This window comes from Chroicocephalus ridibundus, chromosome 9 (assembly GCF_963924245.1).
Source record: "Chroicocephalus ridibundus chromosome 9, bChrRid1.1, whole genome shotgun sequence".
NCBI classification, from domain to species: domain Eukaryota; kingdom Metazoa; phylum Chordata; class Aves; order Charadriiformes; family Laridae; genus Chroicocephalus; species Chroicocephalus ridibundus.
In genome coordinates, this window is record NC_086292.1 from 18,079,830 (window position 1) to 18,098,901 (window position 19,072).

The 19,072-nt window shown below is 35.6% G+C and overlaps 1 protein-coding gene across 3 annotated transcripts in view; it reads left to right on the forward strand.

The window, feature by feature from the left end:
- The window catches only part of PCDH11X (protocadherin 11 X-linked), a 514,220-nt gene that overhangs the window by 80,272 nt on the left and 414,876 nt on the right, over nt 1-19,072 (forward strand). For 2 of the 3 annotated variants that reach the window (XM_063346006.1, XM_063346007.1), the window contains one exon: nt 2,357-4,843. In XM_063346006.1, the coding sequence (XP_063202076.1) occupies nt 2,357-4,843 (2,487 nt within the window). Of the gene's footprint in view, nt 1-2,356; nt 4,844-11,253; nt 15,168-19,072 lie in introns of those variants that run through there. The other variant, XM_063346008.1, reaches the window with a different exon arrangement.

Consider the following 19,072-nt stretch of genomic DNA (forward strand, 5'->3'; position numbering starts at 1 on the left):
ATGTTTAATCATTTTTTAGAGTGTTTAGGATGGGAGAACTGTCTGTTCTTAGCAAACGCATTTGTTAAAATGCAGCATAATGACACACCTAACCTTATACCTTAAACAATGTGAAATACGGTCTTCCTTGAATGAGGAGGAAGTACAATTTTGTGTTAATTTTTTTTTTGTGGTTTAAAAAGATGTATTTTAAAAGATAGTATTTTTCCACAGAAAATTACTCAAGTGTTAGTAATTAACTTGGAGGAGTACATTGCATTCTTTTCTGTTACTCCAGTAATTTAACTGATAGTGATGGGGGAACAGAAGCTCTAGATTTTATATCAAACTTACATGCTATAATGAAAAATATCTTTCTCATACTTGATAGTGAAAGAAAAGCAGAAATGGGTATGCATATGTATAGCTGCATGTACTCAAAGTCTATATGGAGTGTTTGTTGTAGTTGTGGGATCTAATGACAGAATAATCAGTGCCCATCTGTCAACTTGTGTACAAATAAAGAAGTAAAAGATAGCTGACGGGTTTGGTTTTTTTTTCTCCTAGCTTCTGTTACTTTTTTTTTCTGGAAATCTATGTTAAAGCGTAGAATATATAATTCATTGTTTCTCAGTAATTATCAAATTTATTGCAAATAACAGCTAGCCAGATTGAAGACAGAGAGGAAACTCACACTCCACCTTCATGAAGAGATCAACATAGAATTGCCATTCTAAAATTTAACCTAATGGATTCAAAATGTATATCTTCATTTAGAAATGATTTGCAAGACTTATATCTTCATATGCATTCAGCTAAAGAAGCCAAAGCTGTATTTGTTTTATCATTTCAAAATGTGTTCCACTTCACTTTAGACTGTCCCTAGTTGCAACTTAATGTTGTCAAAAGTACTGTGCAAGTGGCACAGTAATTTTTGAAATGTGGATGAATAATTTGTTTTCACAAAATAAATGATTATAAGGTCAAACTCTGGCTTTGAGTAAGCAAGTCAGTGAAAGAGTACAGCCTTACACACAATTAGACATATAAATGCATTCAGTTAATGGTGGGTAGCAAGATACAGTGAGTACAAATCTTTTACAAATAATGAGAAATAAGGAGCCTTGCACACTGGGAATGCTTTCTTTCCCTTTGGTCTGAAGTGTCTCAAATCAGTTTAGAGCACACATACAATTGCATGAGTAAAGGTGAGAGACAAGCACAATAAACAGAAAGAACCAGGCTGGGAGCGGTTGTTCATTATTACAAGTATGACACATAAAAAGAAAATCCTGATTAGTCAGCATCCTTATCGATGCCTTCTTTTTGTGGTCATTCTGTACATTCAGCTTTAGTGATCTGCATTCTAGCTCTGTCCTTATGGAAGATATGGCTGGAGAACTGCCTTTACTTCTTTCCTTCCTCTGAAGGGTGAGACATGGGAGAAGAGGGGATAATGGTGACATTCTTAATCCCTGCTTGTTTGAAGAGACAGCAGAAGAGGGAATTCGGTTCTAGATGCCAATTTTTATTTTACCAGACTACTTTGTCAACGCGAGTGTTTTAAAAGAAGCTATGTTTGTACAACATGTAGCATTTCTTTGCAATTCCAGGTGTGTTAGGTATTCAACAAACCCGATGAAAAAAATTATTTTCAAATTGATCTCATAGTTCTGTGATATTTTTTTGAAATGAAAATAGATCTTTTCTCACTGGGATTGTACTTTTCACTAGAAATATAAAATATATAATGATGATGAACGGGATAGCTTTAATGAGTTTTAAAATATATTTCTAATAAACTGTTATGACTTAGTTTTGTCTGTAGTAAGCCTCTTTTCAATGGTGGTGTTGGTTTTTTATGCTAATGCTTTCAGATCGTGTCTGGATTTGCTCCATGAACAGAGAAACAGTCCCTTTATCTTTCTTGTTTTCCTTGAAATTGAATATTGGCTTAGATCCTCCAGTGTATGCATACTGTTTTGCCTTTGGACGCGGTTGAACTTTGGCTTCATTCCTCTTCTCTATGCTCACTTGTACAGTAGAGAAACCAAATTACATCTGTCTAGGAATTTAATAACTTTTCTGTAGAAGTAGAGAAGCCAGTTAAAAAAAGAAAACAAAACACACCACCACACCCTCCAAACCCACTCCCCTGTTTTTCGAAAGTATCCATTTCTTCATGTTTGCTCTGAAGCCTTCTTAAGGACTTAGAGCTTAAAGCAAAATTAGATATTGCAAAATAAAGTTAAATGTGTATTCCTGTATACAGTATATATAAAAGTATATATTCCATGACAATTTCAGAACATCAATGAGGTGTTTCTGTATTTAAATATACTGTCATGCTAAAGTATGTTCTTTCTGTGTCTTGTAGGGTCAAAATGTATTTGGTCTTGATATAATTGAGACACCTGAGGGAGATAAGTGGCCTCAACTGATTGTCCAACAGATCCTGGATAGGGAACAGAAGGATACCTATGTGATGAAAATTAAAGTTGAAGATGGTGGAAGCCCTCCAAGATCTAGCACTGCCATCCTGCAAGTCACGGTGACTGACGTGAATGATAATCGCCCAGTCTTCAAAGAGAATGACATTGAAGTTAGTGTTCCAGAAAATGCTCCAGTGGGCACTTCTGTGTCTCAGCTCCATGCCACTGATGCAGACCTGGGCTCAAATGCACAAATCCATTTCTATTTCAGCAATCAGATTTCCAGTTTGGCCAAAAGGCTCTTTGCCATTGATAACACCACTGGCCTCATCACTATAAGAGAACGACTAGACAGGGAGGAATCTCCTGTACACAAACTAACTGTTTTGGCAAGTGATGGCAGTTCAACTCCATCAAGAGCAACAGTGACTGTTAATGTCACAGATATTAATGACAATGTCCCATCAATAGACACAAGATACATCATCAATCCAGTGAATGGGACAGTACTTTTGTCTGAGAAGGCTCCCCTTAATACGAAAATTGCGTTGATAACAGTAATGGACAAGGATGCTGATCTGAACGGAAAAGTTACTTGTTTTACAGATCATGATGTCCCTTTTAGGCTAAAACCAGTGTTTGATAATCAGTTTCTCCTGGAGACAGCCACATTTCTGGATTATGAAGCCACAAGGGAATATGCCATTAAAATAGTGGCTTCAGATTCAGGGAAGCCTCCCTTAAACCAGTCTGCCATGCTCCTGATCAAAATTAAAGATGAAAATGACAATTCCCCAGTTTTTACACAGCCTATCATAGGTCTTTCCATCCCTGAAAACAATGCTCCTGGTACTCAGCTAACGAAGATAAGTGCTACGGATGCTGACAGTGGGCGCAATGCTGAGATCAGCTATATCCTGGGTTCTGATGCGCCCCCTATTTTCAACCTTGACCGCCGTACAGGCATTCTCACAGCAGTGAGAAAGCTGGACAGAGAAAAGCAAGACAGGTACTCCTTCACTGTGCTGGCTAAGGATAACGGGATGCCACCCTTGCAGACCAACGCTACTGTGACAGTGTCTGTCCTGGACCAGAATGATAACAGCCCAGCTTTCACACATAATGAATATAATTTCTATGTGCCAGAAAACTTACCCATGTATGGCACAGTGGGGCTTATCACAGTTACAGATGCTGACTCCGGAGAGAATGCTGCAGTCACTCTCTCTATATTAAATGGTAGAGATAATTTCATTATAGATCCACTTACTGGTGTAATAAGACCTAATATTACCTTTGATAGGGAACAGCAGGGGTCGTATACTTTCCAGGTGAAAGCTGTGGATGGAGGAAGACTGCAGCGTTCCTCAACTGCCAAAGTGACCATCAATGTTGTTGATGTAAATGACAACAGGCCTGTTTTTGTTATTCCTTCATCTAATTATTCGTATGAGTTGGTTCCAACATCAGCCACTCCAGGGTCTGTAGTTACTAGAGTCTTTGCAGTTGATAATGACACAGGAATGAATGCAGAGCTCCGCTATAGCATCATAGGTGGGAACTCAAGGGGCTTGTTTACAATTGACCAATTAACAGGCAATATTACTTTGAAAGAGAAGGTAATTACATCAGATCATGGCTTGCACAGACTGGTGATAAAAGTCAATGACCTAGGACAGCCGGAGTCTCTTTATACTATAGCTCTTGTGCATTTGTTTGTGAATGAGACAGTTACCAACAGTTCCTACATACAAGAGCTAGTGCGCAGGAACATGGAAACTCCAATTGGCCAGAATATTGGGGATGGTGAGATAACCCCACAAACCAATGATTATGTCAAGATCATCATTGCCATTATTGCAGGCACTATGACGGTTATTCTGGTAATTTTTGTAACTGCTTTAGTACGATGCCGCCAGACGCCTAGGCACAAGGTTGTCCAAAAAAACAAGCAGAGTGGTGAATGGGTTTCCCCAAACCAAGAGAACAGGCAGATAAAGAAGAAGAAGAAGAAGAAGAAGCGCTCTCCAAAAAGTCTCCTCCTCAACTTTGTGACTATTGAAGAATCTAAACCTGATGATCCTGGCCACGAGCACATAAATGGCACTTTAGACATTCCTGTAGAACTAGAAGAACAGACTATGGGAAAATATAACTGGGCCACTACACCAACCACATTTAAGCCTGATAGCCCAGATTTAGCAAAGCACTACAAGTCTGCTTCTCCGCAGCCTACCTTTCAAATTAAACCTGAGACTCCTGTACCCCCCAAGAAGCACCATGTCATTCAGGAACTGCCTCTAGATAACACCTTTGTGGTGGGCTGTGACTCACTTTCCAAGTGCTCATCAAGCAGCTCGGACCCTTACAGTGTTTCTGAATGCAGCTGTCAAGGAGGCTTCAAGACCCCAGGCTCCATACACACCAGACAGGTAATGGAAGTTTTAAGGTGCTCTCTTTCTCCTTCCTTTCTTACTTTGCCATTCCGATAACTCTAGCTCTAAGCACTGCAAAATAACTTAATGCAAGGATTAGAAGTTTGAAAGGTCATGTTTGATCAAGGCATTGAAAAGTAAACAATACGAGATTCATCAGTGTTAAGGGAGAAAATTAAAATAACATGACTGTTGGCTCTAAGGAAATTGAATTATTACATTGGTGGGTATTCCTGACTGCAGATGGCAGTATGGCACTTCCTGCATTACTGCAGTACCTAGTGCAGCTCTGTAAGGCAGAGAGGGGTTATGGTACTGTCCTCTGTGGTATTGTATGCTCAAGAATTGAAGTAATCTAGGCCAGGTGGAAAGCAATAAAGCTTTACAGGATCTGATAAGTGGTTCTTAATATTAATGGAGTCTGGAATTGCAGCCTTCATTTGGACATAGCTTCACTTCAAGGTCTCTCAAAAGCAGGCAAGGATTTTCCTCTTTAGAGTTTCAGTGCCATTTTCAGACTAGAAGCATACTGGACTACTTAAATCTGGTGGAATGGCACAGACAAGAGGCAAAGTCAAGGGAAAACTAGAAGCATCGGTATTAATTGCTCTCACTTAGTCACTGCTGTACCTGATAAACCAGATATTAGCTTCTCAGAAATTCAGTACAGCAACAGAAATGTCTAAAGAATCGTGAGCTTAAAACGAAGAACCAAAGTCCCTTTTATTAGTCAAGCCCCTACAGAAAGGCTTTAAGTCACTGGAAATTGAATCTAATGTCTATCCGTATTCTGGAAAGTTTCACTGATAATAAAGCTTTGCTGTTTGTCTGTTTACTTCTCTTTCTTCAGAAATATCACAAAGTTTTCAATGAAAGTAGTTTTCTAGTTAAGCTTTAATTGGTCAAGGAATTAGTCATTAAAGAAACAAATATTTCAGGAGAGTTTATTGTATTCTTGATAATATGTTTTAATACTGTTGCTTGGGAGCAAACCTCAGCATGACTAAGACTGTTAGACTCTTTGCTCCAGCTGAGGTTTTGAATTTTTTTTCTCTGGGCTTTGTTTTATTACCATTATAGTGATAACAAAATTTACCTAAAACAAGCTTCTCATTGAAAGTAGTCATCTTATTTTTGAAAATTGCAGGATGGGTTGTTTATTTTATTCTGCTTTATTTCCCTTACCCACACAAATCTGTGCAATAGTCCATATCATTACGCTTTATAAAACTTTCAACATTTTCTGAGACACATTAAGAGAAAAATTGAAGGGGGAAAATTTTTTTCTTATTTTTAAGACATGACAGCAGTGAAAAATGTATAGCTTTTTGAGATTTGAGTATTTTCTATTAAAGATATTTGAATGTGTTAATTTATATCACACATTAGAAAAGCTGCTTGCTAATTTGTTTCTCTGTTTGAACTCTCGTAACTCTGAGGAGGGTGGTGTCATTTTCAGCATTTCTGTAGGCCTGATCTAAGTGATTTTTCATTTGAGTTCTGGTATAGTTCCTCTGATCCAAAAAGATTCTTCCATTGTCTGCCCAAATACACTTTGTCATGCAGTAATGCTGCTAACAAAGAAAGCAAGCTCCTGACTCTTCAGGTTTATACTAATGTGGTTCTTCCATAGAAGGGCCTTTTAAAGTAGAATGGAAAGCAATTCTCTTCTGCAGAAGTTGGTTGGGGAAAAGAGCATTTTCTTTTATCTGTACCTTAAAGGTCAATGACAGGGGCTTCCTATCTGGAAGAGCAGAATAGAACTGGTTTTTTTTTAACACTCATTACCTGATATTGGCTTATCTTCATATAGCTGTACCTGGAATTATATTAGTGTGATGTGCTGAATATATCAAAAAAATTAATGTTACTGTTTGTATTGATTTTGTTAAATCTACAGTGTCCTTCATTTAGGTTTGTTTTTTTTGTATGAAAGTGATCACATTGTTGGAGAAAATTTAACTACTCACTATCAATGGCCTTTTACAGTAATTTGAAAACAACATTTACCTTTAAACATGCGAATTCACATTTTTATTACTTAAATAAAGTAATTTCATAAATGCATTTATTTACATAAACGGGGCAAGAAAGACCACTAGAGTTAAATCCTTTGTGGTGAACCGTGATCATAAAGGCAGAATTGTATTTCACTGTAAGTAAAGCCAAGCAAAGTATTCTTAAATCTCAACAGATCTTTAAAAAGTCAGTCTTAATCCTAAACTGGTTTTGTTTATTGTAGTCTGTGTAGTTTTATCTCCTGTGGGGCTATAGAACGTGGCTCAGGACAGACTAACTTAGAGTTGTCACTGTTAGACAGTGAAGAAATGAAACAACCAAAACCAAGCTTCTGCCTCAGTGCTTCACATGTCGTGTTCTCCTGCCATCCTCCAGCCTTGGAGACTAACAGATTGTTTGTCATTAATGATGCATTTGTGTTGTGCCCTCTCTGAATTTTCAGAAAATTGTAGCACATCCTGGAGAATTGAAGGATACTAAATTCAGTTAAAAAGGGTGCTTGTTTGAAAAATGAAAATAATGGCTAATATGAGAAAAAATATTTTACTTTATCACTAACAATTACTGTAACACATCCCTTCTACAAGCTAAAAGCTTTCTGAAGGAGATTAAAGAAGACTACATTCACTGTGAAGATATCTCTTCAGTTTCTAATAGGTCCTGATATTAATAGGCCACACATCTCAACTGTTCTTAGTTTTGTCCATGCAAGACTTTCTATTAAGATATTTGAAATAATATTGAGTTAAAGCTAAAAATATATGTTTTCCTTTGAAGCTCTAAATTTTGTGTATGTCTGAATGGTATTGATTCAGGTTTTTAAAGAAAGGAAATTATGTCTTTGCTTTACTGCTAAATTTGTCTAAGTGATCTATAAAATGACAGAAAGTCATTATAACAGTTGTACTCAAAAAGCATGCAAGAGAAGATTGAAAGGTTTTTCTACTGAAAAAACAAGTTATGTCTTTAGTGGTCATGTGGGCAAATAAAGCAAGCAATGGAACAGCTGAAATTTTTATGGAGAAGGAATCAGAGACTCCTGAAGCAGCTGAGGACACGTAGAACCATCAACTACAGGAAGTTGAAGAGGGAAAAGTATGGTCCCAGTGTAATCTCCCGTAAGAGAGATCAAGCTTCTGTTGTGCTTGTATGTGAGAAAGGGCGGCAAAGAAGGGAGATATTAATATTATTTTGAAGTTATACTGTAGGAATTAATAAATACTAGTGACAGTAGACATTCAGAATAGCATGCTTCCTTTGGGGATGTAGTAGAGAGAATTCTTTTAAAGAAGTTTTACCAAATGATAAATAGTGAAAGGGCTTCTTATTCATAACAAGGTTTTTCAAACTAGGGTATTTGGAGGCTCATAAAATCAAACTCACTTTCAGTCAGATTTTCATTGTTTTGGAAGTCTTGAGCCTCATAGAAAGATGCGTTTCTTCGGTAGAAAATCATACAGCATCTTTAAAGTTTATCTGTCTGCAAGCTTTGTAAAAGCTCAATTGCTTTTGGCATTTATTTTAGTGAGAGCAGACTATGTGAAGTATTCCATACTGACACAAATCTTCTAATTCTTTTTGCATTTGCATTGGAATGATGAAAAGAAAGGAGAGTTTATTCCAATGTAGTTTTCATGTAGTACGTAACACAATTTAAAAATCTGAAATCTTTGCTCAAGTACTTTAAACAACATTCAGCCAATTCGAATTCCTGTCTAGGTATCAACTTGTCTATTCAGGGCATGAATAATTACAGAGTACAATGTAATCTCTGGTAGCTTGGCTCAAAGAAGCTACCTCCACAAAAGTTCGTTAGAACTGCCCGTGCCTCATCCTTCTTCTTGTCCCTTTCTTTTAATTAATGCTATTTCAGACATTCTTTTAATTTGAAAATAGTGTAATTTGTAAGTATATAGTGTTTAGTATAAGTGTGTAATGTACAGTATAAGTGTACAAGAACAGTAGAAATCTTTGAAAATAAACACCTGGTTGATCAGAAAGGGTCCTGTGACATTTAGTACTGTCATTTTAAGCTTAAACTTAAGAACAAGTGTTATCTGACTTTGAGTTAGTGAAGAAACATGAGTGTTCATGAAAGCAGCACTGGAGGACTTGGTTTAGTTTCAGTCCACCTCTTCCACTGATAGAGCTGGAAGGTGCAGTCATGCCCTGAATCTATGATTACGTGTTCTTTTGGTGGTTCTTCCTGCTTCACAGTGGACTCCAGTGTATATGTTAATTTAGTTCCACTGCCAGCACACTATACCATCTTTAGGAAGTTGTTAAGGGAGTGAACAGGCGTGCAGATTGATTTGTCTCATATTTACTAATGCAAATCTTCATTAGTTGATTCTAGTTGCCAGGATTCTATCATCTGTGAACATATCCATACTTAGGAATAGAAATTTCAGATGACACAGTGATGTTTGCTGAACTTGTTTGTTAGAAACTGACTGGAGATAGACATTATATTCCTTACAGAAATCTGAATGGGAAGTAGATCTCATTTAAAATGCCTAGCCTTTTGGGGGCCCTCCTGTCTCATTAGCAGCTGCTTTGACCTGCTTACAATTATGATATATTTTCTGATGTTTTTTTATTCTGATTTTAAATGTGGTGAAATGTCGTTGCAGCTTCCCACTCACTATGTGAAGAGTGTGTGCTTAGCATGTGAACTGAAAGAATAGTGCACTGTTCCTGAGACTTCTAGCTCTGAAAACTCACCTGTTAGGTAAATTTCTAGCTGCAGGATTTATTGTTTTGTTTAATAAAAGTGAGACTAGTGAGTTTAGTATACTGTAATCATCAGTAGGCAGTGCTGATGCTTCTGGTACGTAAAATAGTATAGAGAGAACACTGGTACTTTGCATTGACAGATACAGAGTAAACTGCACTCAAAAGAACATTTTCTTCTAAATATCAGCTAAATAGCTGTTGGTATAAGCCCTTCCTAAAAGCCATTTCAAAATTGATTGCTATGATTCTAAATATTCTTGTTATTTTCTCTTAATTTTATCTTGTGCTTTTGCTGGTAGTTCTGATATGCTGCCATGTATATACATTTCAGAAAAAAACCTGAAATTCACATCTGGAGAAAAGATTTGTAACTGAAGGATAAGTTAAAGTCTGCAACTCAGAAGTTAGTGAGCAGTTAGTTATACGTGCAGTACTACTGAAACAAAGCTGGTCAAGAAAATGATTTTCATCTGTGGAACACTGAAGAAAAACTTCTTCAGAATTGTTCTTTTAATATATATTTTTCAGTGGATGAGCATGGGGGAAGATATGTGGAAAGTACCCCCCTTGCCTCATAGTAGAAGGTAAAAACAGAGCACAAATGGGAAGAAAATAAAAAAAGAATGTTTTGAGCGAGGTAAAAAATGAAAGATTTTGAATATGACACTTAAGTAAAACTAATTCAGAGAAAACAAAGGCTTTTTTTCCACTAAGAACTTATTGACTGAGTTTATACTGAAGTTGGTAAATGAAGTTCCAGCAGTAATAATTGGGTGGGTTTTATGCAAGCTAGAGTCGTAGGCAACTCTCTCTCCAATAGCAGTTTGCCATAGGATAGCAGCAGCATAAATTTTCCTAAACATTAAGTGCATTTCACCTTCATTTTTCAGTGGGATAACTGAGAAGTTTACTCTTTTCTCCTCATGATCCAACTTTGGTTTTTTTAAATGACCTATAGCTATAAACCATTGTCAACAATGAAGTCTGACTTAACTGCAGTTCAATTTTGACACTTCTTTCTTTTCCTGTGTTCTCCCAGAAGGTATTGCACTCAATAATCTGAGTTGATAGCAATTTCCTGACCAGTGAGTGGCTAGTGTCTTGGTGACTGTAGTATTGATAGTACTTTCTTCCTGTGAAATAATTGATCTGAATAGCTTAATTTCTGTCAGTTTTTAGGACTCTAACGCTGTTGATGATAAATACAGATTAAAGATGCAAAAGAACTCTTCACATCAAAATATTTTATGCTCTTGAATGAAGCCTGTTAAAACCCTGTAGAACATGTTCTAGGTAATCTTCTGATAGCTATAACCTTTCAGCAGCACTTGGGGTTTCAAGCTGATAAAGCAAAAAAAAACCTCCAAAACAAAAAACAAAACCTAGAATAACATACATAGAAGCCATTTCTGTGTCTCCTTCTGTTTCAGCATTTTTGATATGTGTATATAGATGTATGCAAATCTTTGCTTGTGTATAGAAACCTGAAAACACACACACATCGAAAATGGTTGGTTATTTAGAACCACAATAGTTCAGTACTTCTCAAACCGTAGTGATTGAGATAGTAAAAATTTGGAAACAAACTTTACAATATATGGGGAAAATGATGCAGGAAAGGGCTTTTCTCATGCTGTTTCTCTGTTTGCCAGCTCTGAACGCCATCGCATCTGATGTTATATACTGAAGTCGTACGTGTACACAATGATGTTAAGCCAGCAAACATGAAAACAAGGAAACAGCACGAGAAAGCCCTTTGTCCTGTCTCTGATTGCCGAAGAAATTTATCGTCTGATCTCCAGAGGGGTTTGGAAGTGACGATGAACTGTTCAAGCTGCCCTACTGAAAGGTATCAAGGGCAAGAATTTTTTAAAAAGAAAAGACAAAGAAATTTTAGTACGTTGTGCTATAGTGTTCTATAACGTAGTTTTGCTAAGAAAAAAGTAATGTGACTCATCCTTCTTCACAGTTGGCAATTATGGTAAATCTATTTTGCTTGTAATCATCTTGTCCCAGACTTTTTCCTTATTTATTTTAGTTGAAACAATTAGGAATTTGTTTCTATAAATATATTAAAAGGGAGCAATAAATTTTATTCATACATTAAAAAGAGAATGTAAAGTTCTTTATACTCCCTGCATTTAAAAGAAAAACAAATGAATTGTTGTCACTTATAGCACCATTATACATGTTAAGAATTAAGTGTTATTTATATCTATTCCATAATATTTTTAATGATGTAATTGCTGCTATGGATCATAAATAGACTTGATCACATCACTGCATTCTCATTTTATAGGCACAATAGTAGTAGTGAAAAATGAGTACTTCCTGCTTTTTTGTCCACATTTTGTAATAAATGATCACTTCTTAAATAACTGGAAAGTATTCACTTAACGTCTAAAAATAAAATTTAATTTGCATTTTGCTTGCTGAAATTTAGATAATGTCTGTGTAACAGGTGCCATATATTTAACCTTCTGAAGTACTTTTATTTAAAGAAAGAAGTCATAAATCCAGTGGCTTGGTTTTCAGTGTGATAAAATAGGAAATAGCATACATACTTTTTTTGCTGTTAGCCAGCACATGGGGAAAAAATCGCCTACTCTTTTTTTTTTTCCCCACGTTATTTCTCTATATAGTTAGCTTTTCAAAAAAAACCCAAACAACAAACCAATTTTTTTACATTATGATTTGTTATTTAGCACGGGACATGTCAAAAATAAAATTTGACTATCACAGCTTTGTTTCCAGGTTGGTTGCAAGTTCTTGTATATTGCCTCACATTGTAGGGAGAAATGCTTAATATATATCATCTATAATACTAGAATTTCACATGCAATGCAAAATTTGTTAGGAAGCAAAGGAGTATAAAGAACCCTGTTTTCTGCACTTATGTGAAGACATGTAATATTAGTTTGCTAGAATAAAACAAAATACAGACACTGCTTTTAACTGGGATGTATACAGTATATATAACTTTCTTTTAAAAAAAAGTTATTAATGATTCGTGAATTAGACTACAACATGAAATTCTTAAAAATTACTGTATGTTTGATGTAAAGGTATTTATAGGCTTGTACTTAATATTCACATTGCCTCAGTTCTTGGACTGCAGAATGTCTACCATGACTGTTGCCTATAGTTTCCTCCACATTTGCTATCTGGCTCTTTAAAAAATGTGTATTTGGCTATTTGATCTGTAAAATAAATTCTATTAATAATGAAGTACGTATTGTAATTTAGCATATTGTATTGCATAATCATAGCTATGGCTGTTGCAGAAAATTTTTCATTTCTGATAATCAGATCATTTCCTTGCGAAGAAGTTTATGTATCTGTAAGACAGTTTTCCTATTCCTATTTATCATACCCTTGCAGCATTGATGCTTCAAACTAAAAAACCAACACTTCCAGCAGTTAGACATACAGTAATGGTATTTATTGACTCAATGCCACAATTCAGCCAGTTGCTTTGGGTTGAAAGTTAGTTCCTAAGGTAGTAAGGAATTTATTCAAGAAGTAGTGTTTAGCGTAACAAAGATTGGTCCTGCCTATTGTTGTAACAGTTGTTTGCTTAAATGCTTTATATGTGGGTGATGGGAAGCGTTCAAAGATATTTGTTAAGAGCAATAACCCTTTGGCCTAGTAGAGGTGTTTGTCAGGAAGACATTAAGATTTCACAGACTTTCAGATTCTGTTTTTTTCTTTTTTTTTTTTTAAGTCTTTGGATTTCTGTTCTCATGTTAATTAGATTGTATTTCCTTGTTGAGAAAAGTCACATAGAGATACATATTAATGTTTGATTAAGAAAAGCACCAAATAATTTGAATGCTTGTGTTCAATTTTTTTTTTTTTCTTGGAGTCAAGGGATAGTGAGTTGAGATACTGGACTAGGTTAATGTCATCTAACTTCAAGCACATAATTTAGTCATCTCAAGTGGACATATAATTGCCCTAATTTTTTTTCTCTGGTAGTGAAAAGGCATAGATACTGAGAGCAAGTAATTTTGATGTTAGGACTGCCTGCCCTCTGGAAGTGCCTACTTTCTTACACTGAGTATGAAGAGAACCTTTGAGAAGTACCTTTCTAATTTAAGCATGCCAGTTATGTGCTTGCTGAGAAAAATATTTTTCATGAGATTCCTAGTTCTTTCGCTTTTAAGCTAGCTGAAGTTTTACCTTTTTCCTATTATTTCAGTGGTCGTGTCATTCTAGTCTGTCAATAAATAATTCTAGAAGAATCTAAGATGATTTTAAATTTTTAAAAAGTTACACGTATGAAATAAAAGGTACCTCAGGTGGTTGGATTATTGGTCCAAATCAGTAATCTCTTCTAGTTCTCTCATGAGTCAGCACAGCCAAATATAATAACCCTCCAAGTGCACTAAGGGAAAAGCCAGCAGCCTCTTAAGTGGTTCAGTTTCATGCATTTCCTCTGTTTCGATTTTTGTTTTCTTACCTCGAAGTATCACTTTTTAAAAAGTAATTCTTTCATAGACTGGTATAAGACTTGTTCAGAGACCTCATTTCTTTCTGATGGTTAAATAGGTTCATGAAAGTGTAATGTGTACTGACCAAACGTGTATGTGTGCTGAAGATCAATTTCAACACTTTTTAGTGATGTGAAGGCTAAATGGAGGCCAGTCAAAAAATTCTATATTTAAGGTTTTTGTTTTGTTTTGTTTTTCTTTTTTAAAATGAGTATTAGCATCCTGAGTCAAAGAGAGTTGGCTTTGACACTTAATTCTCATGTGTTTTTGCCAACAGAAATGCTATTTTCTGACTGCATAGAAGTCAGAGTAAATTAAGACCAAAAAAAAAACCTGAGTTGACCAAATGCTGATTTTCGAAATTGAAAACTCATTGTCTTTTCTGTGGAATGTCAGTCATACTTTCTAAGTTACTTTAGTGTACTTTAGACTGTAATTATTATTACTCGCCATCATCTCAAAGGATTCATCCTTTTATCTGGTGCACATTGCCACCCTAGTCGCTGGTGCAGAGAGGTCTGTATCTATAGATAAAGCCCTGTAGTTTGGTTTTGGTTAGTTACAGTGCTACATGTGGCTCAGCAAAAAGAATAGTTCTGTATTTGTTGCCAGTTTTACAGAGTAAATTAATCACACCACTGCTTTTAACCCTACGATGCCAACAGCCAAAGATGGCTCTCAGATTTGCTGTTCTGCATCCCGTGTCATATTGTCAATGCTTGGATTTCATATGGATCTGTGTCTACCAAAGCTCAATGCCACTCGATTTCAAACATGCCCTGGTGTCAAGTGAGTCACTCCAAGGAAAAGCTATGGCACACAATCTGCAGTGTGTATGAAAGCTGCCTATCATATCAGAAAATATATTGGACTTTGGAGGATATCTTTAAATCCTTCTGAATTTAATTGAGTGGAGGACTGCTGAAGGGCAGTAGGGTGCTGTCAGGAACAAAGCTGGATTGTGATGCAAATAGAATTATTTTTTTTAACATAAACTGTAATGCTGCAGGGTTTTTTTATTACACATTTTCAGTGATTTCCCATTTAACCATAAAACATATATTTATGGTATATCCTGGTCTTAAGTATTATTTGTAAAATCTTTTTAACAAATATTTTTTATATATATTTTTGCTTTCATATTGAATTACTGAGCACTGTTCCTTTTATGTCTTATTTATCTATTTCTAAAATAAATTTTGTTTGAAGATTATATTTGTATATCTTCTGGAGAAACACTGTTTTTAACTACACCTCTGGTCTCTGCTTAGTGCATGCACACCGTCAAATCTATACATATACATATACTGATATTTTTTACAGTGATTAGGAGCTATAATTGTTAAAATAGCTTTTATACTTTAAGGACTGTAAAGCTTACTAGTAATTTAAAGAAATATGCTTCTTTCAAAACCTCATACTCCTTAGCGCAGTACATTTCTTTTGCCTACATTTTCTTCAGAGAAATCTGACTTAAGCAGGAATTCCAGGAGTTGTACATGTTCTAACAGTGTTTACATGTACGTGTGAGTGTTTATACAGTGTTCAGAGTTAGAGATATGTAGTGCTCATATATATATATGTATCTGTGTGTGTGTATGTATGTATTTTCTGTGCATGTTTGTATAAAGAAAGCATGAGGGTGTATATATGCATTTATCACATATTCAGTTAGCAAATTTTATAGGCAGTATATATTACACAGAATATAACTGCAGATACATGCCTATCTCAGTACCCAATATATCTTGCTATGAAAGATAGCCAAGCACTAAGGTTTTGACTTTACCACGTTATTTTGAGATCTGGAAAGGTCGGCCTTGCCTTCTGAGAGTGTACTGGGTTCTCACTACATTTCAAAGTGACTCTTGATAACTTGGAGTTAGGGGTGCAATATGGTAAGTACAGTTTTGAATTTCACTTCTTTCACTATTTCACTTTTACTCATTCCAATACTGTCTCCTGCTATTCTAAAATACTATTTTTTCTATTACATAGACTCAGTAAGTCTTGTCACTGAAAATGTCATGATAGTGATGTTCCTGTATTTCCTCCAAGTTGTCAGCCTCTGCTTATTTCATAAATAGACAAATGTAAATCAAATTCTGTTATTTATATTCTTTCAGATACATATTAAGTGTGTTATCAGGAATTTTTCAGGGTTACCACTGACTTTCTGCAATCTTCTAAATAGGCTTTATTCATTTGTATTTACTATGGGCTTTTTTGTTTGGGTTTTTTTTTGTTTGTTTTTGTTTTTTTTAATGGAAGATGTTCATTAAAGCTCAAATAACTTACTTGCAATAAAAAATTGAATGATTATGTCAAAGATACAAGGTTTGATTTCCTATTACTGAATTGCAGCTAAGAATTGTGAGCTGAATTCTTGTCTGTTTTCTCAACATAGTTTTCATCCTTTCTCTGCTACAAGAGGATGTCCACGGCTGTCAGATGGATGAAGTGCCATCTGCTTATGTTCTCTGTTCCCTTCTGGGCTGTGGTGTTGTCTTTGTTCTTGATACGATCACCAGAAATTTGAGTCTAAGACCTCTCCTCAAAAGAATTTCCTCCTTCTTACTGTCTAGGCAGTACGAAGACTTCCCTTTTAGCTGTGTGCATCAATAGCAAACAAGTTGCAGGCATATAGACACACTGACACTAATGTGGATCTGAAAGACTCCAATCATAGACTTTCCACCACAAAAATACTTTTTCTAGATCCATATCTAAACCATTGATGGGCTTATACTCTCCTCCCCTCCTCACCTTCTTTCCTCTGAGGAAAACAACAGGGGACAAATTCTGGTCTTATTCAGACACTAGTGGATGTGTGTTTCAGATAAGCAAATGACCCACAGACATAAGTATTTCAAACAGGTGAATGGAATTTGGAACCACCTTTCCTTTGAACTTTTAGAGTATTTGAGTAATTGGAAATATTCAGGAAAACACATACTATGAAAGCATAAGCATTTTCTACCTTCTGTCTTCTGTTTTCAAAAGCATCTGGTTTTTGGGAGGTAAATATGAAACTATCTGTAGCAGACATACCAATGAATCAAACTGGATATGGGAAAGTGCTTTTCTATTTTGAATAAGCATATTTGTAAACAAAACTTCTAGAGAGGAGGAAAACATTGGATGATGTTTTCAAGCTTAGCAGAAAGGAGGCAGTAACTTCTACAGCCTGCTGAGATTTTGATTGCTATTGATTTCAAAGTTAGAAGCCAAAACCACTACAATTTGTAGAATAAATTTTTTTCCCAACTTGCATTAAACTCAGAACTCAGTGAGAGCTGCAACTAAGAGCTGCTGCCGCTTGTAAAGCTATGTCTGATATTGTTATTAGCAGCAGTGACCAGCATTGTTGTATTCACTGTTCTACAGTCCATGCTGAGTCAGCTTGATCCATAACATTTTTTAGAACTGAGTGGGAACAATGAATTTACCAGAAATCCTACAAGAAAACCCTTTTTTCCTCCCCCAAAATAGCAGTAAGCTACTCTTCCAAATACAGGTATCTAATACTTTTCAGAAGTATGTCCTGTTAGACGCATTGAAGTAAGATAATAGCTTCTATGTGGATCTTTATTCTTCAGACTAAACATTTACCTTTTTAACTCTTATTTTATATATTATGGGGATGTAGAAACCTATATATAGATATACACACAAAAAGAAGATAATTTTCTAGTACTTTTCAAATGCTTATTTTTTTTATAAGGGGGGAGTCTAAGATACTTCTTGCTGTTTAGTAGCATAGCCAAACTCATTTTTTAATGGCCCAAAGTTGTTTATTTCAATCTAGTAAAATGACATTGTGACTAATTAAAAGACATAGATAAACAGATTGGTGTTTACTTACACATGGGGCAATCGTCACACCTACTAATTTTGAAAATATTAGGCTTAAGGATTCCTTCAAAGATAATAACTTCTAAGTACACAATGAATATATTTTAAGGAAGTAGTAACGTTCTTTGGCTGTTGTATGGCCAAAGTTGTGAAGTAACACCTGTTAAGTGATCTTCACTGATTCAGTTCTCTTTCTTCATCAGGTTAATTGTAAGACCTGTATTATTGTAAGACCTATCTATTATTCCTTTGGCCAACTTCCTAACTCAAGTTACTTCATATCCTGTTCATCAAATTTTATCTTTTTCTTTCATGGTTTAAAAGAATACTTATATGGTCTAACACCATGAGATTCTGGTTTTCTGGTGTCTAGTAGAGGGTTTGGGATTGTCTATATTAATATATTGAAAGTATGGTGGGGTTTTTGTGTTAACAGTTTAGACATACCTAAGTTCTTGCACTTGGGATTATGTCAACTTGACTTTTGACAAAGGCACTGTGACAATAACCAAAGGAATTAATATCAGATGAATAAATCTCCTTTGATGGTATATTATAACCATTTAGTATATGTTGGTGAGTCACAGAATATACATCTGTTTATTATATCAGAGTTCTTAAAGATTACAGATCATGTAATCATAGAGTAACTCGGGTCCAGAGGGACCTGTGGAGATCACCTAGTCCGATCATGGTGCTCCAACTAGACTACCTATATTTAGGTCAGTTTGCACTGCACCTTGTTCAGTTGACTTTTGAGTATCTCTAAGGGTGGAGGGTCCAAAACCTTTCTGAAACACTAGTTTCTGTTTTGCAACCTCCATGGTGAAGAGTTTTCTTTGTCTTAATTGGAATTTCCCTTGTTGTGTTTGATTTCTATTGAAAGGCCATGTATATACTTTACAGATTGACAAGAAGTGCTTGAGTGAAGCCTTCTCTGGGGCCTTAGAGAAAATCCAGCAAAGTCTGTTTTGAACAGAAGTCATTAAAGCAGATCAGTCATTCAATTTCTTTCAGTCATACCTCTTTGTCTCTGTGACAAAGCTGTGCATTGTATCCCAGACAGCGTATATGGATTGTACTTAGAGTGATGGTATTGTGAACTGTCAAACAAGAAGCTTGT